The 24,990-nt window shown below is 44.4% G+C and overlaps 1 protein-coding gene across 3 annotated transcripts in view; it reads left to right on the top strand.

Annotated features, from left to right (window-relative positions):
• Window positions 1–24,990, top strand: part of DENND2B (DENN domain containing 2B) — a 167,732-nt gene that overhangs the window by 100,746 nt on the left and 41,996 nt on the right. For all 3 annotated transcript variants that reach the window (XM_055548708.1, XM_055548707.1, XM_055548706.1), the window contains one exon: window positions 4,972–5,076. In XM_055548708.1, the coding sequence (XP_055404683.1) occupies window positions 4,997–5,076 (80 nt within the window). In that variant the 5' untranslated portion in view covers window positions 4,972–4,996. The remainder of the gene's footprint in view (window positions 1–4,971; window positions 5,077–24,990) is intronic.

Genomic DNA, 24,990 nt, shown 5'->3' on the forward strand with positions numbered 1-24,990 from the left:
CATTGAGACCAATCACTTATTTGCACCAAGGTAATAAATAAGATACTCTCCAGGATTAAGGTTATTCAGTTCAGTTCAGTTCAGTCGCTCAAGTCGTGTCCGACTCTTTGCAACCCCATGAATTGCAGCATGCCAGGCCTCCCTGTCCATCACCAACTCCCGGAGTTCACCCAAACTCTCGTCCATCGATCGAGTCGGTGATGCCATCCAGCCATCTCATCCTCTGTCATCCCCTTCTCCTCCTGCCCCCAATCCCTCCCAGCATCAGAGTCTTTTCCAATGAGTCAACTCTTCGCATGAGGTGGCCAAAGTACTGGAGTTTCAGCTTTAGCATCATTCCTTCCAAAGAACACCCAGGACTGATCTCCTTTAGAATGGACTGGTTGGATCTCCTTGCAGTCCAAGGGACTCTCAAGAGTCTTCTCTAACACCAGAGTTCAAAAGCATCAATTCTTCGGCGCTCAGCCTTCTTCACAGTCCAACTCTCACATCCATACATGACCACTGGGAAAACCATAGCCTTGACTAGATGGACCTTTGTTGGCCAAGTTATGTCTCTGCTTTTGAATATGCTGTCTAGGTTGGTCATAACTTTCCTTCCAAGAAGTAAGCGTCTTTTAATTTCATGGCTGCAATCACCATCTGCTGTGATTTTGGAGCCCAGAAAAATAAAGTCTAACACTGTTTCCACTATTTCCCCATCTATTTGCCATGAAGTGATGGGACCAGATGCCATGATCTTCATTTTCTGAATGTTGAGCTTTAAGCCAACTTTTTCACTCTCCTCTTTCACTTTCATCAAGATGCTTTTTAGTTCCTCTTCACTTTCTGCCATAAGGGTGGTGTCATCTGCATATCTGAGGTTATTGATATTTCTCCCGGCAATCTTGATTCCAGCTTGTGCTTCTTCCAGCCCATGGTTTCTCATGATGTACTCTGCATAGAAGTTAAATAAGCAGGGTGACAATATACAGCCTTGACGTCCTCCTTTTCCTATTTGGTACCAGTCTGTTGTTCCATGTCCAGTTCTAACTTTGCTTCCTGACCTGCATATAGGTTTCTCAAGAGGCAGGTCAGGTGGTCTGGTATTCCCATCTCTTTCAGAATTTTCCACAGTTTATTGTGATCCACACAGTCAAAGGCTTTGGCATAGTCAATAAAGCAGAAATAGATTTTTTTTGGAACTCTCTTGCTTTTTCGATGATCCAGCAGATGTTGGCAATTTGATCTCTGGTTCCTCTGCCTTTTCTAAGACCAGCTTGAACATCTGGAAATTCATGGTTCACGTATTGCTGAAGCCTGAATGTTTACCTTTCATATCCAAAGATGCTTCATTTTTGTCAATGTGATGAGAATGCCGATCAGAGTGAGAGAACTGTTGTTTCTATTTACTTTTAACTTCTCCCTGAAGGTGATGTTAGCCCAGAACAGAGTGCACATTCATATTGAAAATATATTTGGTACATCAATTATTGCTGTGTCACATCCACTCTCCAAGGCACTTAAAAATTTTAAAGTTTTTTTTTTAACGTCTACATTGAGATATAATTCACAGGCTATAAAATTCACCCCTGTAAAGTGTACAATTCATTTGTTTTTTATGTATTTGTAGAGTTGTATAACCATCACCACTATCTAATTCCAGAACTTTTTTTCATACCCTAAAAGAAACACCGTATTCATAGGAGTCACTCCCCATTCTGCCACCCTAAACCCAGTCCTGAGCCACCACTAATTTTATATCTCTGTAGACTTGTCTGTTCTGGACATTTCATAAAACTGGCATCAGGGTTCATCCATGAAGAATGTATCTTTTTATGTCTGAATAATATTCCATTTTATGGATATACCACACTAAAAAAAATCTTTTGGCCACTCCATGTGGCATGTAGCATCTTATTTCCCTCACCAGGGATGGAACCCATGCCCCCTGCATTGGTAGCTTGGAGTCTTAACTACTGGACCATAGGAAAGTCCCACATTTGCCAATGCAGTCATCCATTGATGGACATTTGGGTTTCCACTTTTTGGCTATTATGAACATTAGTACAAGTATTTCTGTGGACATGATTTCCTTTCTCACGGCTGTATATCCAGGAGTGGGTCATGCTGGGTCATGTGGAAACTATATATCACTTTTTGAGGAACTGCCAACTGCTTTCCAAAGTGGCAGCACAATTTTACATTTCCCACCAGCAGTGAATGAAGGTTCTAATTTCTCCACCATCTCACAGTCTCACTAATGCTTGTTTTTATCTGTCTTTTTTATTGTAGTCATCCTGGTGGTGTGAAGTAATACTGGGTTAACCAAAAGGTTCATTTGGGGTTTCCCGTAAGATGTTACAAAAAGCCTGAATGAACTTTTCGGCCAACCCAGTACCTTATTGTGGTTTTACTTTGTATTTCCCTAATGACTAGTGATGTTGAGCATTGCTTCATGTGCTTATTAGCCAATTTTATATCTTTGGAGAAATGTCTGTTTAAATCCTTTGCATATTTTTAAATTGGATTATGTGTCTTTTTTATTATTGAGCTGTAAGAGTTCTTTATATATTCTAGATACAAGTAGCTTAGCCAATATATATCATTTGCAGATAATTCTCCCATTCTGTGGGTGTCTTTCTACTCTTATATTTTTTATAGCATGAAATTTTTTATTTAATATAATATAGTTTATATCTTTTTTCTTTTTGTTGCTTGTGCTTTTTGGTGTCATACCTAAGAAACCATTGCCTAATCCAGTGTTACAAAGATTTACCTTTATGTTTTCTTCCAGGCTTTTCTTTTGTAATTTTAATTCTTAAATTTAGTTCTTGATCCATTTTTACTTTTTTTTTTTTGTATAGTATCAGGGCAAGTGTCCTACTTTATTCTCTATATACAAATACACAGTTGTCTGAGCATCGTTTGTTAAAAAGACTCTTCTTTCCCTCTTCAATTATCTTATTATCATCCTTGTTGAGATCAGCTGACCATTAATGTATGAGTTTATTTCTCAATTCTATTCTGTTGATTTCTATTTCTATTCTTATATCTGTGTACACTGTCTTGATTATTATGGCTTTGTAGTATTTTGAAATTGGGAAATCCGAGTCTTTTAAGTTTATTCTTCATTTCCATGATTCTTTTGACTGCTCTAGGTCACTGGCACTGCCATAAAATTTTAGGATCAGTGTCAATTTCTGCAGTTAATGGCTATTCAATTCAACCTGTAGATCGATTTGGGGAATACTGCCATCTTAACAACTTTGAGTTTTCTGATTGCGAACGTGGGATGTCTTTCTGTTTATTTATGTCTTCTTTACGTTCTGTCAATGATGTTTTGCAGTTTGCAGTGTATAAGTCTTGCACTTCTTTTGTTAAATCTCTTCGTAAGTATTTTATTCCTTTTGCTGCTATTATTGTGCAGCATACTAAGTTGCTTCAGTTGTGTCTGACTCTTTGTGACCCCATGGACTGTAGCCCGCCAGGTTTCTCTGTCCATGGGATTCTCCAGGCAAGAATACTGGAATGAGTTGCCATGCCCTCCTTCAGGGGATCTTTCTGACCCAGAGATTTAACTCACGTCTCTTATGTCTACTTGCATTGGTAAAGTGAAAAGTGAAAGTGAAGTCGCTCAGTCATGTCCGACTCTTTGTGACCCTGTGGACTGGAGCCTTCCAGGCTCTTCCTTCCATGGGATTCTCCAGGCAAGAATACTGAAGTGGGTAGCCATTTCCTTCTCCAGGGGATCTTCCCAACCCAGGGATTGAACCCTGGTCTCCAGCATTGCAGGCAGACGCTTTAACCTCTGAGCCACCAGGGAAGCCTTGAATTGGTAGGTGGGTTCTTTATCACTAGCGCCACCTGGGAAGCTGCCATTATTAATGGAATTGTTTTTCTTGATTTTGTTTTTAGATTGTTCATTGCTAGTGTGTAGAAAGAAATTGATTCTTTAAGTATTACCTTATATCCTGTAAGCATGTTTGACATTATATATTATTTTAACGGTGTTTTAGTGGAAATGTTATGACTTTCTACAAGCATGATTGTATCGTCTGCAAATATGAGATAATTTTACTTTTTCTTTTCCAGTCTGGATGTACCCTTAAGTTTTAACCTTTTCCTTCATTATTTTAATATAAAACAACTTTATATGATATTAGCTAATTGCATATGGTACATATACAACATTTTTCACTTTGTAGTGCTTAGATACTTTAAAGCATATTACTTTTATTTTAATGGGTGTTAAAAATATGATAGCTCATAATTTTATGGTGTTGACTCAGGTATCACTTTATTAGGATGTTCTTCCCTAAACATCCTATTTAAAATGGCACATCTTTCCTTTTCCTCTACCTTGCTTCATTTTTCCTTCCCACCACTTTACCACTATACATATTATACACAAGCATACACTTACATGTCACACACGTGAGATGTGCCTGCGTATTGTCTGTTTCCCTCTGCTAGGATGTAAGCTCCCTGAGAGCAGAGGCTTGGGTTTATTCTTTGCTGATGGCAGTGTCCGGGAAATGGGTACTCAGTAAATATTTGTCAGTGGTTAATTGTTTAGAATGGAGTTAAGACCAGTACATCAGTTTCAAGTTGATTCAAGAAAAATACTGAATAAATGATTGTTCAGGAAGTATACAAATATGGCAAAATTCATAAGGGCTGTATGGCTTGCCAGAAAGTTGGGAAACTCTAACTTCAGTAACGAGAAGAAGCTGGATGGGAATGGAATTTTTAAAATCGTTTTCTGTGAAGTGAGAAGTTATTTGTTAGCTCACAGACTTTTCCCCGACCCAGATCAGGGAAGCCTTGAGGCCCACAAGCTGTAACAGATGAAATTAAATATATGTGGGAAAGTGGTTTCCGCTTCCACCACAGAAACCCTGCTGGCAGTTCTGGAGGTCATCTGGGAATGTTTGAGGTGCTTTGGGCTACCCATGGAAACTTGGCTGATTGGTCTTGTCTTCTTCGCAGGGCTCTGTGTTCGCAGAGAGCAGAAATGACCATGACTGCCAACAAGAATTCCAGCATCACCCACGGAGCTGGAGGCACTAAGGCCCCGCGGGGGACTCTGAGCAGGTGAGTCGGGGAACATTGCCTGGGGGAGTGAAGCTCAGTGGAGGGTAGACTCAAAGGACACCTAACGCCCTGTGTCCTGGATAGGACTGCTGCCAAGTGTGTGTGGTTATCCTCATGATTCTGACAGTCATTCAGGTGAATCATCTGGGCCAAACTTCAACCACTGACCAAACAGTGAGATCTCAGGGCATTTTCTTATGCCCTCTAAAATTTTGCTTCCTCATCTGTAAAATAATAATAGTACCTGTCTCTCAGAGTTTCCTTGAGGATTAAATGAGATGATAATGTCAGTGCTTAGGATACTGCCTAGCAAAAAAAACACTTATTAAATATTAGCTCCATCTCTGCAATGGGATAGAAGCTTCCAGAGCTGGCAGTTAAAGGTACAACTGTCACCAGGGCTTCTCAGGTCTTGGCCTAGGCTAGATGCTGATTTCCTTGAAGAACCTCTTTTACTAAAGCCACATACTTTTCATAGCCCCTTCATCTGAATCTCAGCTGGATGGGTTTGGCCTTGGAACCTCAGGTGCTGGAATGGGTAGCTATGAGAAGGATGCTCATCTTAGACGGGGATCGGGCTCGTGGCCTCCTGGAGGGCAGGACTGTGCAGCGCCAGACTGAGTCTGGTGGAGTGGCGCACACTCAGGTCTGCCCAGAGGTTGTGGTAGATGTTTGGTTCGTTCAGAGCTGGAATCCAGGTATGGTTGGTAGAGAGGGGCACAGGCTGTAGCCCCTGGGGAGTGGCTGGAGTTGAAGGAGGCAAGAGGAATTCTGTACACCATACGTGCAGAGTTTGGTCCCTGTGCACATGGTCTGGATGGACTGTACCAACTAAATGAAAACTGGTAGGTTCTGACATGTTAAATACATAAGAGTTTGGGGCTGAGACAGACAAATTAACTATCTGCTCTGTAGCAACAAGAGCAGTAAGGACACCCTCTGCCCACCCACTGTCTCTAACCTGGACTACAGTTGCTGGCATACTTGCTTCCCTGAACAGGGTGAGGCTGAGGGTGGCAGGGACCAGCAACCTCATGGGGAAAGCGGATAGAAAAACGGAACTCTCCCAGGGCATGTTGATGGCTGAGGCAGAAACAGGTCTGGGTCTTAGACTTTTTGTCCCGCATAATCTGCTTCTTGGGAACAACTTGGTGGGCTCTGGCCAGTCAGGGGGCATTTCTTCCTCTGCAGTGTGAATGTGAGTTGGCAGGTGGAGACTGGCAGTGAAGGTCCCCATCTTTTTTATATGAGACTGGAGGGGTGAAATAGGCATTATTTGTGATTTTACTGTTTTATTCTTAAGTTAAAAGAAATAGTATACTTAGAACCTGGATTAGAAATGACCGTACCCAGCAGCCCTCAGCTCCTTTAAGTATTTGTTTCTTCTAATTTCCGCTCTGTGGGTGGGTGGGATGAGAGATGCATTGTTTACATAAAGTCAGAAAGCAGAATCAGAACTGCTGACAGGCACCCTAGTTTCTATTTGGAGTACAGCCCTACATGTTTTACACATTTTTAGAAATCCCTCTTCCTTTAGCTTCTCAGCATGCTTGCCGTCGTAACATGATGGATGGTACTTGTAAATATCTGAGTCTCTGATGTGCCTTCTCAGTCTTCGCTTCCCTTCCTTCCTGCCACTTCCGCTTCCCTCCCTACTTTCCTCGGGTTTTGGCGTGGAGTCACTGGCTTGTCTCAGAGGCTACTGCTGGGCTGTAGTTGTTACCTCACAGTTGTCTGGCGGTGTCGTCTGGTGGCTGCCTCCACCCGCAGCCGCATCTGGGGCTGTTCTTTGGGCCGAGTAGGGCAGTAAGTCACCCGTTCATTTAGGAAGTTGTCAGGCAGCCCTGAGGGCTGTCCTTCTAGGTGCCAGGCTCTGTGGTGGACAGTGAGGGACACAAAGGAAGGATCCATTTTCTTTTTTTCAAGGCATTTACAGTTTGGATCGATGACGTTGGCACCCAGATTTCTTAGTCGGACCTTCTAATAGACATTTGCCTGGGACCTGGGGCCCTTTAATCATTGCCCATTCAGGAGTGCCAGTGAGAAAAGATTCCCAGGTGTGACTGGTTGGGGACTACAGGGGTGCTGGGGCCTTGGAAAGCTGGGCCTTGGAGCCCTGGTGGCTTTAGGGATCTCTGTCCACATCATCCACATGGAGGCAAAGGAAGCTGATGACACAGAGAAGCCTTTGTATCTAACTTTGGGGGCAGGGGTACTTTGGGGCATGGAAAACTGGCGGGGAAGGGCAGATGGTACCCTAAGGAAGTGCCGAGATATGTATTTTCAAGGCTCTATCCTTAATTTGAATAAGATCTCACCTGGTGCCACCACTGAGCTAGTTTGGGTTAAGGATCCTAGATTCCATTGCATTATTAGCTTTTTATGGATGTTTTGCTAATTTATTATCTTCCTTTTCCATTATAGCCCATTCTTGACTTGCTAAGATATGTAGGAGAAGGAAATCAACCTTTCATTTGACCACCAGAGTTCTGTTCTTTACTATGTTTGGGTCTCCTGGAGCAAGCTTCCCTTTCTGTTTGTTAGTGAGGCCAGAGGGGCGTGATGCTTCACTCTTAGCTGCTTTCCCTCCCCACAGGCAGCTCCAGCTTGCTTAGATTTGGATGCATCCATTTCTGGGGGTGGGAGGTGAGATGCTCAAAGCTCCTCCGAGTTCTAGAGGTCAGGCTTTATGATGTTGGTACTGATGACCTGGGTGAGACTAGAAGCAGCTCAATGACTTGCAAACAAAAAGGTGTTGTATTGAGAGCTAGTTCAGCCATCTCGATGGGGTAAACTTTGCCACTTGGTGCTCTCAGGAGATTTCACTTGTGCTGTAAGACTTGGCGGGCAGCAGGGGCTATTCTCAGAAGACTTGTCACGCCTGCTGATTTCCTCAACAGCTTCTTTACTGTGAAACTGCAGTGTGCAGGTCATTGTGACTTAAAAATACAAGCTATTGGTATTGTCTTTTAGGAACCTTGCCTCTGGATGTATGTGTGGGAAACTTGGGTGACTATAGACATATAGGTTTCTTGGGGTCAAGGACTTTGACTTCTTTCTGTCTCCTCCAAGCCTGGAACGATACCCGGTATCCAGAAGACTGTTGTTGACCAGTTGTCTAGATGGCTGTGAGATCAGTCTCATAGAGCATAGGTTACGTGCTATTTGAGTCCTTATAGTTCTTTCATAATAGGTCTTATTAACTTAGTTTTTTTTAAAATTTATTTATTTTTAATTGTTTTACATCATTGTGTTGATTTCTGCCTATATCAACATAAATCAGCCATAGGTATACATATGTCCCCCCACTGCTTGAAATTCCCTCCCACACCCCACCCTATCCCACTCCCTAGGTCATCACAGAGCACTGGATTTGAGCTCCCTGCATCATACAGCAAATTGCCACTGCTTATCTCATTTTACATGTGGTGATGTGTATGTTTCAATGCTACTCTCTGAATTCGTCCCATCCTCTCCTTCCCCTCTGTGTCCACAAGTCTGTTCTCTGTGTCTGCATCTCCACTGCTGCCCTGCAAATAAGTTCACCCATACCATCTTTCTAGATTCCATATATATGCGTTAATATACGATATTTGTTTTTCTCTTTCTGACTTAACGTCACTCTGTAGAGCAGGCTCTAGGTTCATCTACCTTATTAGAATTGAATCAAATGCATTCCTTTCTATGGCCGAGTAATAGGGCTTCCCACTCCCCAGGTTGGTAGGTGCCCAGTATCCTACTGGAGACCAGTGGAGAAATAACTCCAGGAAGAATGAAGAGATGGAGCCAAAGCAAAACAACACGCAGTTGTGGATGTGACTGGTGATGAAAGAAAACTCTGATGCTGTAAAGAGCAATATTGCATAGGAACCTGGAATGTTAGGTCCATGAATCAAGGCAAATTGGAAATAGTCAAATAAGAGATGGCAAGAGTGAACACTGACATTTTAAGAATCAGGGAACTAAAATGGACTGGAATGGGTGAATTTAACTCAGATGACCATTAATTATATCTACTACTTGGGCAAGAATCCCTTAGAAGAAATGGAGTAGCCATCATAGTCAACAAAAGAGTCTGAAATGCAGTACTTGGATGCAGTCTCAAAAACGACAGAATGATCTCTGTTTCCAAGGCAAGCCATTCAGTATCACAGTAATCCAAGTCTATGCCCTGATGAGTAATGCTAAAGAAGTTGAAGTTGAACGATTCTATAAAGACCTACAAGACCTTCTAGAACTAATACCCCAAAACGATGTCCTTTCATTATAGGGGACTGGAATGCAAAAGTAGGAAGTCAACAAACACCTGGAGTAACAGGCAAATTTGGCCTTGGAGTACAGAATGAAGCAGGGCAAAGGCTAATAGAGTTTTGCCAAGAGAACACACTGGTCATAGCAAACACCCTCTTCCAACAACACAAGAGAAGACTCTACACATGGACATCACCAGATGGTCAACACCAAAATCAGATTGATTATATTCTTCGCAGCCAAAGGTGGAGAAGCTCTATACAGTCAGCAAAAACAAGACTTGGAGCTGACTATGGCTCAGATCATGAACTCCTTATTGCCAAATTCAGACTTAAATTGAAGAAAGTAGGGAAAACCACTAGACCATTCAGGTATGACCTAAATCAAATCCCTTATGATTATACAGTGGAAGTGACAAATAGATTCAAGGGATCAGATCTGATAGACAGAGTGCCTGATGAACTATGGATGGAGGTTCATGACACTGTAAAAGAAGCATTGATCAAGACCATTCCCAAGAAAAAGAAATGCAAAAAGGCAAAATGGCTGTCTGAGGAGGCCTTACAAATAGCTGTGAAATGAAGAGAAGTGAAAGGCAAAGGAGAAAGGAAAGATATACCCATTTGAATGCAGAGTTCCAAAGAATAGCAAGGAGAGATAAGAAAGCCTTCCTCAGTGATCAATGCAAAGAAATAGAGGAAAACAATAGAATGGGAAAGACTAGAGATCTCTTTAAGAAAATTAGAGATACCAAGGGAACATTTCATGCAAAGATGGGCGCAATAAAGGACAGAAATGGTATGGACAGAAGCAGAAGATTTAAGAAGTGGTAAGAATACACAGGAGAACTATACAAAAAAGATCTTTACGACCCAGATAACCACAATGGTGTGATCACTCACCTAGAGCCAGACATCCTGGAGTGTGAAGTCAAGTGGGCCTTAGGAAACATCATTACAAACAAAGCTAGTGGAGGTGATGGAATTCCAGTTGAGCTATTCCAAATCCTAAAAGATGATGCTGTGAAAGTGCCTCACTCAATATGCCAGCAAATTTGGAAAACTCAGCAGTGGCCACAGGACTGGAAAAGTCAGTTTTCATTCCAGTCCCAAAGAAAGGCAATGCCAAAGAATGTTCAAACTACCACACAATTGCACTCATCTCACATGCTAGCAAAGTAATGCTCAAAATTCTCCAAGCCAGGCTTCAACAGTGTGTGAACCGTGAACCTCCAGATGTTTAAGCTGGATTTAGAAAAGGCACAATCTGTTGGAAATCTGCCAAAATCTGTTGGATCATTGAAAAAGCAAGAGAGTTCCAGAAAAACATCTACTTCTGCTTCATTGACTATGCCAAAGCCTTTGACTGTGTGGATCACAACAAACTGTGGAAAATTCTAAAAGAGATGGGAATACCAGACCACCTGACCTGCCTCCTGAGAAATCTATATGCAGGTCAAGAAGCAACAGTTAGAACTGAACGTGGAACAACATACTGGTTCCAAATCAGGAAAGGAGTATGTCAAGGCTGTATATTGTCACCCTGCTTATTTAACTTATATGCGGAGTACATGTGAAATGCCGGGCTGGATGAAGCACAAGCTGGAGTCAAGATTGCTGGGAGAAATATCAATAACCTCAGATACTCAGATGACACCACCCTTATGGTAGAAAGTGAAGAAGAACTAAAGAGCCTCTTGATGAAGGTGAAAGAGGAGAGTGAAAAAGTTAGCTTAAAACTCAACATTCAAAAAGCGAAGATCATGACATCTGGTCCCATCACTTCATGAAAAATAGATGGGGAAACAATGGAAACAGTGAGAGACTTTATTTTTTTTTTGGGCTCCAAAATCACAGCAGATGGTGACTGCAGCCATGAAATTAAAATAAACTTGCTCCTTGGAAGAAAAGTTATGATCAGCTTAGCATGTTAGAAAGCAAAGACATTACTTTGCCAACAAAGGTCTGTCTAGTCAAAGCTTTGGTTTTTCCATTAGTCATGTGTGGATATGAGAGTTGGACTATAAAGAAATCTAAGCACTGAAGAATTGATGCTTTTGAGCTGTGGTATTGGAGAAGACTTTCGAGAGTCCCTTGAACTGCAAGGAAATCCAACCAGTCCATCCTAAAAGAAATCAGTCCTGAATATTCATTGGAAGGACTGATGCTGAAGCTGAAACTCCAACACTTTAACTACTTGATGGGAAGAACTGACTTATTTGAAAAGACCCTGATGCTGGGAAAGATTGAAGGCAGGAGGAGAAGGGGACGACAGAGGATGAGATGGTTGGATGGCATTACTGACTCAATGGACATGAGTTTGAGTCAGCTTCAGGAGCTGGTGATGGACATGGAGGCCTGGCGTGCTGCAGTCCATGGGGTTGCAAAGAGTCGGACACAACTGAGTTACTGAACTGAACTGAATAGGGCTTCCCCAGTCGTGCTAGTGATAAAGAACCTGTCTACAAATGCAGGAGGCATAAGAGACTTGGGTTCAATCCCTGGGTCAGGAAAATCCCCTGGAGGAGGGCATGGCAACCCACTCCAGTATTCTTACCTGGAGAATCCCATGGACAGAGGAACCTGGCAACCTACGGTCCATAGGGTCGCAAAGAGTCGGACCTGACCGAAACAACTTAGCACGCACACACCCACAGTAGGAGTGGGAGAGCTAAGTGTGCATTCTTGCCCCTATTAGTTTTGTATCCTTGGGGAGTACCTCCTCTTCTCTGTGTCTGTTGCCCGAACTATCAAACAAGTGGGTGACCAGTGCAGGTCTTGTTAAAACTTTGGATTCCCTTTCCATTTAGTCCACTGACTCTGAGAAAGAGAGAAGGAAAAGGAACCTTAGAGCTCATTTGGTCTCAACCACTTGTTTGATAGTTTGGGCAACAAACCCGGAGAAGAGGAGGTAGTCCCCAAGGATACAAAGCTAATGGGAAGAATGCACGCCTAGCTCCCCTGCTCCTTCCATTATTTTATTTTACCACCACATTCATCTCCCTGTAAACACAACTGGGCTCTCCCTGCTCAGAAACCATTGTCCTCTGTGACACCATCAAACTCGACCTGGTTGGAAAGGCTTTCCCTGGAAGCCCTGATGTTTGTTTCTGCTTTTATCCTTCACTGCGCTCCTACATGAACCTGACAATTCTGCCAGTCTGGATACAGATGTTATTTCCTGCAGGGCTTTTCCTGACCATTCGGCTCGGAAGGATTTCCCTCCCCATCTGTATTTATTCTTAGAACCCTTGGTTCAGAGCCTCCGAGTGGCACTTTTAGTACCTCCTAAGGTGAATAAGTGGATTTTTCCCAGTGAGATTGCTATGGGACAATTGTTCTTAAGAGTCTTAGAAGCTTTATTATTTAGAGAATCTGCATGGCTCGACCTTAAGATCCTTTGAAGGCCTTTTGTCTGTAAGCGTCAATGAGGCTAGGATTTCCCAGGCAGTCCAGTGGTTAAAACTTCACCTTCCGGTACAGGAAGTATGGGTTTAGTCCCTGATCAGGGAGCTAAGACCCCACATGGCTCACCACCAAAAAGCCGAAACATTAAAAACAAACAAACAAAAAAACCCCAGTATTTTAACAAATTCAATAAAGAATTTAAAAATGATCCACAGGAAAAAAACAAAAAGATTCAATGAGGCAGCACTTTAAATATTTTTTAGGTCTTGATAAAGGATCTTGCAGTCCCACTCTAGATTTTTTTCTGAAGATTTATTGAGGGATAAGTAAAGCATGATAAACTATCCAATTTAAAGTTTTCGGTTTGATGAGTTTACAGACACACACACAGAGTATAACTGTCACCGCAGTCTGGAAGCCATTTCCTAATTTGAGAATTTTTTATTGCCTAGAGAAGGAAATGGCAACCCACTCCAGTACTCTTGCCTGGAGAATCCCATCGAGGGAGGAGCCTGGTAGGCTACAGTCCATGGGGTCGCAAAGAGTCAGGACATGACTGAGCGACTTCACTGTCACTTTCAGAGAGATAGAGACTGGAACAAGTTTTATTTTCTAACTCTGAAAGCCCTTTGTCATTTATGTTTCCTTGAAATTTTGCTGGAAAACTGAACAGTTCCTGTTTAGCTCATCTCTTTTCTTGTTCACTAGTGACAGTTCAATTCATTTCAGTTCAGTTGCTCAGTCGTGTCCAGCTCTTTGCAACCCCCCGAATTGCTGCAGCACGCCAGGCCTCCCTGTCCATCACCAACTCCCAGAGTTCACTCAAATTCACATCCATCGAGTCGGTGATGTCATCCAACCATCTCATCCTCTGTCGTCCCCTTCTCCTCCTGCCTCCAATCCCTCCCAGCATCAGAGTCTTTTCCAATGAGTCAGCTCTTCGCATGAGGTGGCCAAAGTACTGGAGTTTCAGCTTTAGCATCATTCCTTCCAAAGAAATCCCAGGGCTGATCTCCTTCAGAATGGACTGGTTGGATCTCCTTGCAGTCCAAGGGACTTTGAAGAGTCTTCTCCAACACCACAGTTCAAAAGCATCAATTCTTCGGTGCTCAGCCTTCTTCACAGTCCAACTCTCACATCCATACATGACTACTGGAAAAACCATAGCCTTGACTAGATGGATCTTATGTCTCTGCTTTTGAATATGCTATCTAGGTTGGTCATAACTTGCCTTCCAAGGAGTAAGCGTCTTTTCATTTCATGGCTGCAGTCACCATCTGCAGTGATTTTGGAGCCCCCCAAAATAAAGTCTGACACTGTTTCCCCATCTATTTGCCATGAAGTGATGGGACCGGATGCCATGATCTTAGTTTTCTGAATGTTGAACTTTAAGCCAACTTTTTCACTCTCCTTTTTCACTTTCATCAAGAGGCTCTTTAGTTCTTCATTGCTTTCTGCCATAAGGGTGGTGTCATCTGCATATCTGAGGTTATCGATATTTCTCCTGGCAATCTTGATTCTAGCTTGTGCTTCTTCCAGCCCAGTGTTTCTCATGATGTACTCTGCATATAAGTTAAATAAGCAGGGTGACAATATACAGCCTTGATGTACTCCTTTTCCTATTTGGAACCAGTCTGTTGTTCTATGTGCAGTTCTAACTGTTGCTTCCTGACCTGCATATAGGTTTCTCAAGAGGCAGGTCAGGTGGTCTGGTATTCCCATCTCTTTCAGAATTTTCCACAGTTTATTGTGATGCACACAGTCAAAGGCTTTGGCATAGTCAATAAAGCAGAAATAGATGTTTTTCTGGAACTCTCTTGCTTTTTTGATGATCCAGTGGATGTTGGCAATTTGATCTCTGGTTCCTCTGCCTTTTCTAAAACCAGCTTGAACATCTGGAAGTTCACGGTTCACGTATTGCTGAAGCCTGGCTTGGAGAATTTTGAGCATTACTTTACTATCATGTGAGATGAGTGCAATTGTGCGGTAGTTTGAGCATTCTTTGGCATTGCCTTTCTTTGGGATTGGAATGAAAACTGAGCTTTTCCAGTCCTGTGGCCACTGCTGAGTTTTCCAAATTTGCTGGCATATTGAGTGCAATGACAGTTAGAAGGAGTCAAATGGCATCTTCAGCACTCTGCCTGGAAATGTCTTTGGCTAGATCATCTCGTTTATTTTCTATGTTACCACAGGTGACAGAATTACTGAACTTTTCAATATTATGAGGGTCCCCTTATCTCCAGCTTCTAACATTTTCTTTATTTTGTTTTAACCACCACCCCCAGTAGCCACGCCTCAGTCCCACAGTCAATGTTTAGGTTTTTGTTTCAACAGCGCTGCACTTCTCAGTACCAAAATTTGTGCCCATTGTCTATTGCCACATAACCACTGCAGATTTCATAGTGTCAAACAGCCATTTTATTATGCCCACAGACTCCGTAGATTAGCTGGTTTTAGACAGAGACTGCATGCATGTCTGCTGCTGCTCATGATGTCTGGAACCTCAGCTGGAAAGATTTCAAGACTTAGGGTGACTCAGTGGCTAGGGGCTGGTGTCTCCTGGAATCGTCTCATCTCACATGTCTCGGGGGTTGATGCTGCTTGTTGCTGGGACTCCAGCTGGGATTGTCAGTCAGAATACCCTCTCCACATGACCTGGGCTTCCTCACAGCCTGGGAGACTGTTTCCTGGGGCCTGGGCCTGAAAAGTGGCACAGATTCATTTCTACCATATTCTACTGGTCAAGCAATCTCAGAGCCCAAATTCAAGATTAGGGGTCATTTTGATAGCAGGCATGTCATTTGGGTACTGTGTTTTAAAACCATCACAAAAATCTTTAGCAGGTTTTCCTGGAACTGCATTTTCCTCCCTCTTGGCTTTGGATGGTGCCTGGTTCTGCTTTATATGGCAGTTCCATTTTTGCTGGACTAGGGCATTGGGGATGTTCCCATAAGGCATCATTTTTCACCTGAGAGATGGCTTATGTCTGGTAAATACTCTCTATTCAGTGCTGCTACTTCACAGAGGACTTGGGATTGATTCCCTCCCAGAGAAGAGCTCACCATTCCTCTTTGTGCTCCTGCAGAAATGAGCCCAGTGACAGGCAGATAGATGTGCTTCCTGGAGGTGGAAAGGTGACTCAGTTTGTGCTCAGCTACTGGATTCCCTGGTGGCTCAGATGGCAAAGCATCTGCCCGCAATGCAGGAGACCCGAGTTTGATCCCTGGGTTGGGAAGATCCCCTGAAGAAGGAAACGGCAACCCACTCTAGTACTCTGGCCTAGAAAATTCCATGGATGGAGGAGCCTGGTGGGCTACAGTCTATGGGGTCGCAAAGAGTTGGACACGACTGAGCGAGTTCACTTCACCATTCTGCTTACCCTGACAAACCAAGGCTGACATAGGAGTCTCTGTGCGTGGTGGTCCAGGTATAGCCCCACTTGGAGGATGAGGCTGTCCTGGACCCTCTGGAGGTCTTCCAGCCATTTGAGATGAAGCTGCTTTGCGAGCAGGATGGTCAAGATGCGAGTGTCAGCCTCTTTCTAACTTCTGTCCCAGAATGGGATGTCAGTTACTGAGTTGAGCCCCTGCTCTGGCCTGGGGAACAAACTTCTGGACTTGGAGAAAGGATTCTGGCAGGCCTCGTCCCTATTCTCCTTCTGGGTACCCCAGAATATGTCCTGGGGGAGTGCAGTGAGCATGCCATCTCCAGAGCTGGGGTGGTCACATAGTGATGGGAGCATGCCATTGCCCACTAAGCCAACAGGCCCACTTTAGTTGAGCAGGCCTGGGATGGTGGTTGACCAACTCCAAGGCACTTTCATTTGGGAGCAGGTTAGACACCTGCTTAGTAGAGACTAGGCATAGTGGAAGCTGGGCCCTGAGTAACCTTCACCTGCAGACAGGCTCACGTCATGGTTCAGTTTAGTTGCTCAGTCGTGTCCTACTCTTTGCGACCCCATGGACTGCAGCACGCCAGGACTCCCTGTTCATCACCAACTCCCAGAGTTTACTCAGACTCATGTCCATTGAGTCAGTGATGCCATCTAACCATCTCATCCTCTGTAGTCCCCTTCTCCTTGCAACTTCAATCTTTCCCAACATCAGGGGAGTCATTTCTTCGCATCAGGTGGCCAAAGTATTGGAGTTTCAACTTCAACATCAGTCCTTCCAATGAACACTCAGGACTGATAGTTGGGCTGGTTGGATCTCCTTGCAGTCCAAGGGACTCTCAAGAGTCTTCTCCAACACCGCAGTTCAAAAGCATCAATTCTGCAGTGTTCAGCTTTCTTTATAGTCCAACTCTCACATCCATACATGACTGCTGAAAAAGCCATAGCCTTGAGTAGGCAGACCTTTGTTGGCAAAGTAATGTCTCTGCTTTTTAATATGCTGTCTAGGTTGGTCATAACTTTCCTTCCAAGGAGTGTCTTTTAATTTCATGGCTGTAATCACCATCTGCAGTGATTTTGGAGCCCAGAAAAATAAAGTCTGACACTGTTTCCACTGTTTCCCCATCTATTTGCCATGAAGTGATGGGACCAGATGCCATGATCTTAGTTTTGTGAACGTTGAGCTTTAGGCCAGCTTTTTCACTCTCCTCCTTCACTTTCATCAACAGGTTCTTTACCACGTCCTGGTACCCACAGCCCATCTCAGTGCCTCTGAGGCTATTTCCTGGACTCCAGGAACCTTCTCCAACTGGCCCCAAATTGGTCCTCTTCCTGATACTAATACTTCAGGAGCTCTGTGGCCAGAGCATGCTGAATTGAGAACAGTCTTATCGTCAAGGGCTAAAGACAGCCTTCCGTCCCAAAAAGTCCCTGGGTGACCTTGACAATATATACTGTGTCCCTTATCATGAATACTTCCTGCTGTGTTACTGGAGAATGGCCCAGGTCACTAGCCCAAGGGCTGGGTCATATTCTTGTGAAACAGCGCCAGAGGGAAGGGCATGTACTTTACACTTTTTAACTCTCACTTTCTGTCTGTGCATGTGTGTCTGTGTACACACATACACACTGCTTTCTCTTTAAGTTTGCTTCTTATTCTCTACCTTAGTTGATGCCTTTTCTGTCCTACTCACTGGTCTTACACATTTGTGTGTGTGTGTGCGTGCTTATGTTCCTCTGTTAAATTTCCTTTGCATCTCCCCCTTTCTTCTCTTTCCTTGTATCTGTTTATTTTCCTTCCTCTCCCATCATGTTGGTTTTGGCCAGTCATGTGCCACAGTGTGGCATCCACGTCTGTGCTGAGCAGCAGAGCTGGCTGCCTGCGGGTGAGGCAGGGGCACCAGGGCCCAGTTTCACCGTGTCTGCTTTCCTGGGAACGGGCTCCAAGATGTTAGCGTAAAGAGCAAGCGGTGATAAGATCAGAGTCTTAAGTGTCCTTTAGCTGTTTTGTATTTACTTCTCTTATATATTTCTTCTGTCTTCATGGAACTGTTATTGGTATTCAAACACTTTTAAAGTTTACATCATCTTAGTCACACAGCTAGTATGTGAGGATACTCAGAGCAAGTGTTTACCACTGTTTTATAGACAAAGAGCCTGAGGCCCAGAGAATTTAGGTGACTTCGTCATGAGCACATCCAGGAAGTGAGGGATCCAGGACAAGAGCAAAACCCAGGTCTCTATAGACTCTTGGCCTAGGGTACGATTTTTGCCTTGCGGGAGAAGGCTTTGGGGACTGATAGCCGTGCTGGGCTGCACTAAGTGCTTTCTGTACATTTCTATGTTGTTCTTTGGGTCATGTGGCTCAAAGAGGGAGGTGAGGAAATTTGTGAACAATACCCTGGGGAGTCATAAGGAGACCTAGGTTTAAATAATTTTTTTTTATTTGTTCATTTAGTCATTCTGCTGCCGCTGCTGCTAAGTCGCTTCAGTCGTGTCCAACTCTGTGCGACCCCATAGATGGCAGCCCACCAGGCTCCCCCGTCCCTGGGATTCTCCAGGCAAGAACACTGGAGTGGGTTGCCATTTCCTTCTCCAATGCATGAAAGTGAAAAGTGAAAGTGAAGTCGCTCAGTCCTGTCTGACTTTTAGCGACCCCATGGACTGCAGCCTATGAGGCTCCTCCATCCATGGGATTTTCCAGGCAAGAGTACTGGAGTGGGGTGCCATTGTCTTCTCCAAAATTACTTACTAGTACCTAGTATATACAAGCTCAATAAATAAAAACAATCATTAGACAAACAAGACTATCTGACACATAGTATAACAAGTTTCTAAGCACACTGAAATAGAAAACAGGAGAAAACAAACAACTTTGGTTCTTAAATGAATTGAGTTTCCCTGGTATCTCAGCCAGTAAAGAATCCTACTGCAATGCAGAAGACCCTGGTTCAATTCCTGGGTTGGGAAGATCTGCTGGAGAAGGGATAGGCTACCCACTCCAGTGTTCCTGGGCTTCCCTGATGGTTCAGCTGGAAAAGAATCCACCTGCAATGCAGGAGACCTTGGTTCGACCCCTGGGTTGGAACAGATGTATTAATTCCTACTAAATTCTAGATGCCATGCAAACAGCTGGGGATATTGGGGTTAACAAGACTCTGTCACCACCTTCAAGTAGGTTCACTGGTACATAGTTTAGTGAGGGAAGCAGATGATGAAACCGTACAGTCCAATAAAATGTTACAAAGTCCCAAGACAGACTTTTTCCAGGCACAGTGGAGGCATCAAATCTCACATCGCCACCTGGGTGAGGGGGGTAGTGTCAAGAGAGATACCACAGAGGAGCCACAGAGATTGTAAGTAGACAAGCCAGCACCACAGCAAAGGAGACAGAATGTGTGAAGGCCTAGAGTTGTGAAAAGCAAGGAGTTTGATGTGGCTAAGTTGGAGATGCAGATTTGTTTGGAGGAAAAGACAGTATGAGATGATAGAGGACACATGAGGACTGGATCACGAGGTCCCTGTGATTCATGCCCAGGAATTTGCTTTTCATTCCTTAGATAGTGGGGAGTTAGAAGAATGATGAGTTTTGTAGTTTAGAAAGATGTCAGGAGGCAAGAGGATGGCCTTTGAACTGGGTTAAGGCCAAAGGCAGAGAGGGAAGTTGAGAGCTTATTTTAACAGTCTCAGTGAAAGGTAAGATCTGAATCAAGGTGCCAGCACGTTGCAGTGGGGATGGCACGGGGAGGGAAGATCTGAGGTCTTAGGCATCGAGTACATCATTGAGTCTGGGGAGGAAGCTGGATCAGATGCTTCAGGGAGAGGGAAGAAAGAACAGATCTGACCTTGTCTTCCCTATGAGGAATGAATTGGGAATATATACAGGAGTCAAAGCTGGGGTGAAGGAAGCAGAAAGCAGCCTAGGAATGAGATTGTGTGAGAAGACACTCAAGTCTGGGTGCCTGGGAATGAGACCAAGTGGGATTCTTCAGTCTAAGCCCCCCACCCCGTAGATAGGCGTGAGGTCCCTAGCCCTTCACGCCCACTCACTGCTGACTGTTCTCACTGCCTGCACTTGCCCTACTTGAACAGCGTTTCACTCTCCACTGGATTATTCCGGTCATCATACAAACATGCACTCTGTACCCAACATTCCCCTCCAATTACCACCTCATTTCCTGTTCCTCCTTTAGGGAAACCTTTGAAAGAGTTGTCTGAGCTCCTTGTCTCCATTCCCTCTCTTTAATTTCTTGAATTCCTTCTAGTCAGGCTTCCCTTCCTACAACTCCACCAGAATCTCTCTTCTCAAGGTTACAGTAACTACCTAAATCTAGGGGTCACTCTGTAGTCTTTTCCTTGCTTAGTTGTTAGCAGATTTGGCTCAGCTGATCACTCCCTGTTTCTCTAAGTTCTCAGGATATCACTCCTCTTGGTTTCCTTCCTTCCTCACTACGTGCTCTTCCCAGTTTTCCTTTGCTAGTTGTTCCTCCTCTACCTGAGCTGGAAATGCTGGAATGCCCCAGGGTTCAACCCTTGGACTTCCCTAGGTACACTGACTCCCTAGATGGTTCATCTAGCCATGTCAGTCAGTTCAGTTGCTTAGTTTAGTTCAGTCGCTGAGTCCAGTTCAGACGCTCAGTTGTGTCCGACATTGTGACCCCAAGGCGGCAGCACACCAGGCCTCCCTGTCCATCACCAACTCCCGGAGCCTACTCAAACTCATGTCCATTGAGTCGGTGATGCCATCCAACCATCTCATCCTCTGTCCTCCCCTTCTCCTCCCACCTTCAATCTTTCCCAGCATCAGGGTCTTTTCCAATGAGTCGGTTCTTCGCATCAGGTGGTCAAAGTATTGGAGCTTCAGCTTCAGCATCAGTCCTTCTAGTGTATATTCAGTATTGATTTCCTTTAGGATTGACTGGTTGGATCTCCTCTCTGTCCAAGGGACTCTCAAGAGTTTTCTCCAGCACCACAGTTCAAAAACATCAATTCTTCAGCACTCAGCTTTCTTTATAGTCCAACTCTCACATCCATATGTGACTACTGGAAAAATCATAGCTTTGACTAGCAGACTTTTGTCAGCAAAATAATGTCTCTGCTTTTTAATATGCTGTCTAGGTTTGTCATAGCTTTTCTTCCAAAGAGAAAGTTTCTTTTAATTTCATGGCTGCAGTCACCATCTGCAGTGGTTTTGGAGCCCAAGAAAATAGTCCGTCATTATTTCCATTGTTTCCCCATCTATTTGCCATGAGGTGATGGGACCAGATGCCCTGATCTTCTTTTTCTGAATGTTGAGTTTTAAGCCAGCTTTTTCACTCTTGTCTTTCACTTTCAACAAGAGGCTCTTTAGTTCCTCTTCTCATCTAGCCATGAGGTTTTAAAATAATACTTGTATACCACTGACAAATCCCAAATGGAAATTTATAACCCCAACTCCTTTCTAACAGGTGCTCAGGCCCAGAACTGTGATTCATCCTTGACTTTCCTTTGTCTCTCTTAACCTCTTATCCACTCTGTCAGCAAATCTGATTGGCCTAGCCCTGGAGAAAAATCCATCTGTCCTGCTGTCGTTCTAGTTCAGGCCACAGTAACTTTTTGCATGGATTGTTCCAGTGGCCTTTACATGATCTCACTGTGGCCACCTTGCATCCCTGCACTTCATTTTCTGATATGATCAGAGCATGTCATTCTTCAGCTCACACTCCTTCGAGAGCTTCCTTTCTCAGAGTAAAACCCCAGCCTTCCTGTTGGTCTGTGGGCTTCTCTGGTGCCTCTGACTGATCTCCAGCCCACTCCTCTTCTTCACACTCAACTCTGGCCACGCTGGCCCCTTGGTTGCCCCCAGAATATAGTAAGTATGCAGTTGCCCCAAGCCTCTGCCCTCCTGCTCCTCTTGCCTGGAATATTCCTCCCCTGGATAAACACATTGCTTACTTCCTTAAGGTTCTGTTCTCATGGTCCCTGGCAGAGGGGCCTCCCCTGATCTCCTCCACTGTTAAGCTCTGCCCCTTCACCCTGCCTTATTCTCCTTCACTGGCCCCACAACCCTCTCACAGCATGGGTTTGTTTATTGTCTATTCACTCAAGACAAATAAAGCTTACTGTCTCCCTCTACCAGACTATAACCTGTAGAGACAGACTGTCTAGTTTTAGTCTTTGCTGATCCTTGATGCCTAAAACAGTACCCAGTGTGTAGTGGGTGCTCCGTACATGCTGGTTGAATGGATGAAGAGCTGAGGCATGTCTCAAGCCTGTTACGGTTTGCACACTGTGATCTGGTAACTAGGTGGCTTCCTTTGTCCGCTTGCTCAGGGTTCAGGGAAGGTTGGCTATGAGCTGCCCTGGGAGCCCTGAAGACATGAAGCTGGAACCTGTCAATGGCAGAATGAGAGACCAGACCCCAAAAGAGGCTTTTCTCAGGTGCTTGGCTTCCTAAGGCAGCCTGGGTCCTGGCACCGTCATTCTCTTGACGATAGTCTTTCCTTGTGCAACAAGGGGAGAGTGGCTTTCACTTCCAACCTCAGTGTGAGGAATTGGGAAACAACTGGAGCATGAAACTGAGGACCAGAGTGAGCACACGCTCCCATCTGTGCCTCGGAGCTGCCACCTGTTGTGTGCACTCATTGTCACAAGGACACACGCATCCGTCCTGTGCTCTAGGTGAAGATTCTCCCAAGCCTCCTCAACTGGGGAGCAAACACTGATGGAAGCTGATTCTTGGGACTGCAGAGCTAGCTTCATTTCCAGGGAATGCTTGGGGGAGACCCCCAGAAGAGTGCCAGAGCCTTGAGCAGTGAGAGGAAGGGGGAGAGAGGTGTAGTCTGAACACGCAGCCCTTGGCAGCTGGTCTCTAGGGAAGTGCAGGAGAGAGGCATGGGGATGGGAGGCCCAGGACGGTGGTCCTGCACTGGGGTGGGGATGGGGGGCCACCTACACACAAGCCCAGCCTTTCCCACCACATCAGTTTGCTATTTTGTTGTAGCAAATCACCCTAAGACTTAGGGGCCTAGAACAATCAGTGATTTCTCACATTTCTTGTGCATTCACTGAGTAGTTCCTCTACTGGCTTCCCCCAGGCTTGCTCATGTAGCTGGTTCATTGGCTCCAAGATGACCTCACCATGTGTCAGGCCCATGTGGTGGTTGGGGTCCACAGTGACACTGTGCATGGCCTCCTCTGAAACACCAGACTGGTTTTTCTTATGTGAAAGTCTCAGGGCAGAACCCCAAGTGTGTGAAGTTGGAAACATCAAGGCTTTTTGAGGCCTCAAATTTGAAACTGAGACAGTTTATTTTCTACTATATTCTGTTCATCAAAACAAATCACAGGGTCAGCCTAGAATCAAGGGGCAGAAGAATAGACTCTACCTTTTGATAGCGTGAGCTGCAAAGAATTTATGACTGTATTTAATTTACTCCTTTCCCTTCCCAGGCTTCCCTGATATATGTGTGTGTGTGTGTGTGTGTGTGTGTGTGTGTGAGTTGCTAAGTCATGTCTGACTCTTGGCTCAGACAGTAAAGAATGTGCCTGCAGTGCAGGAGACCCGGGTTCGATCCCTGGGTTGGGAAGATCCCCTGGAGAAGGGCATGGCAACCTACTCCAGTATTCTTGCCTGGAGAATCCCATGAACAGAGGAGCCTGGTGGGCTACAGTAAGTTTATCAAGTGATTATTCTGAATAGGCAGCTCCTTGTTGATGTTAGTTATTATTAAGCTAAGATTGAGTGCTGTGTGTTAACGACTGAACTCGACCCTTGATCTGTATTGTCTCTATTCCTTACAGCAGTCTGCTGAGATGTGTGTTCTTTTAACCTCCATTTTATTTATTTATTTATTTTGTGTGATCCGCTTCTGGTCATTTTCCTTTCTAAAAAGAAATATTAATTTTTTAATTGAAGGATAATTGCTTTACAGAATTTTGTTGTTTTCTGCCAGAGATATGGAAACTGAAGCTTAGAGAAAGTTATCTGCGGCAGTCATGTAAATTGTTAGTGGCTGTGCTGGAACTTAAATGCTACTACTGTGATGTTCTTACCCTCTACTGAGAACAACCAGCCTAGATAACCTGCTGAAAAGCTTACTAATAATAAACTGTCATAATGAGTTACAATGTTCAACATCATTTCATATCCATAGTCACATGTGCCCATTACAACAACTCTGATGTAGTTAGAACAACATTTTGAGGAATTGATACTGGCAGCTTATAGAGCCTGTGTGGCTTTGCCCATGGTCACATTCCTGATACCAGGTAGAATTGGAAACGTGCAGAGAAATGCAGTGAGTTCTATCCTCCGGTGAGCATTGGAGCCCATGAGGGGCGGGGCCTTATCGATGACGTGGTATGAGTGAACGCTGCTGCTCAGTGATGAACCTTGGGGTGCCTGGACTCCAGGTCAACGGAGTCAGGCCTCCTTTTGACCCCGAGTTGCCAGAGCACATTGGCTTGGCCTGTGTGTGGGTCTGGGCGAGGAGCACTTGTGGCTCTGGGCCCCAGATGAGCCAAGATCCGAAGACCAGGACCTTTAAAGGAAGGGCTTGTCTCTTCTCTGTTTTATCCTTCACTAGGAGAGAAAAACTAAGCCTCAGTTAAAACAGACTAGGCACTGAGAGAATTTCTTAACTTGTGGAATTGCCTTCATGTTCGAACTACTGAGGGAACTTACAGAGTCATCCTTTCTGAAAGCATCAGAAGCAGGCTGGGATCTTAACAGACCAGAGGTTCTCGCTGTTTTTCTGTCCCCCTGTGGGAGCCATTGCCCCCATTCCCCAGTGGCTTCATGGACTGGTGAATTCTCACCTTGAAGGTTGAGGAGCTACTTCGTAGGGGAGCATTTATCAAAATATCTAGAGAGATGAGGTATAT

The sequence above is a fragment of the Bubalus kerabau genome, chromosome 15 (assembly GCF_029407905.1).
Source record: "Bubalus kerabau isolate K-KA32 ecotype Philippines breed swamp buffalo chromosome 15, PCC_UOA_SB_1v2, whole genome shotgun sequence".
In the NCBI taxonomy this organism is placed as follows: Eukaryota; Metazoa; Chordata; class Mammalia; order Artiodactyla; family Bovidae; genus Bubalus; species Bubalus kerabau.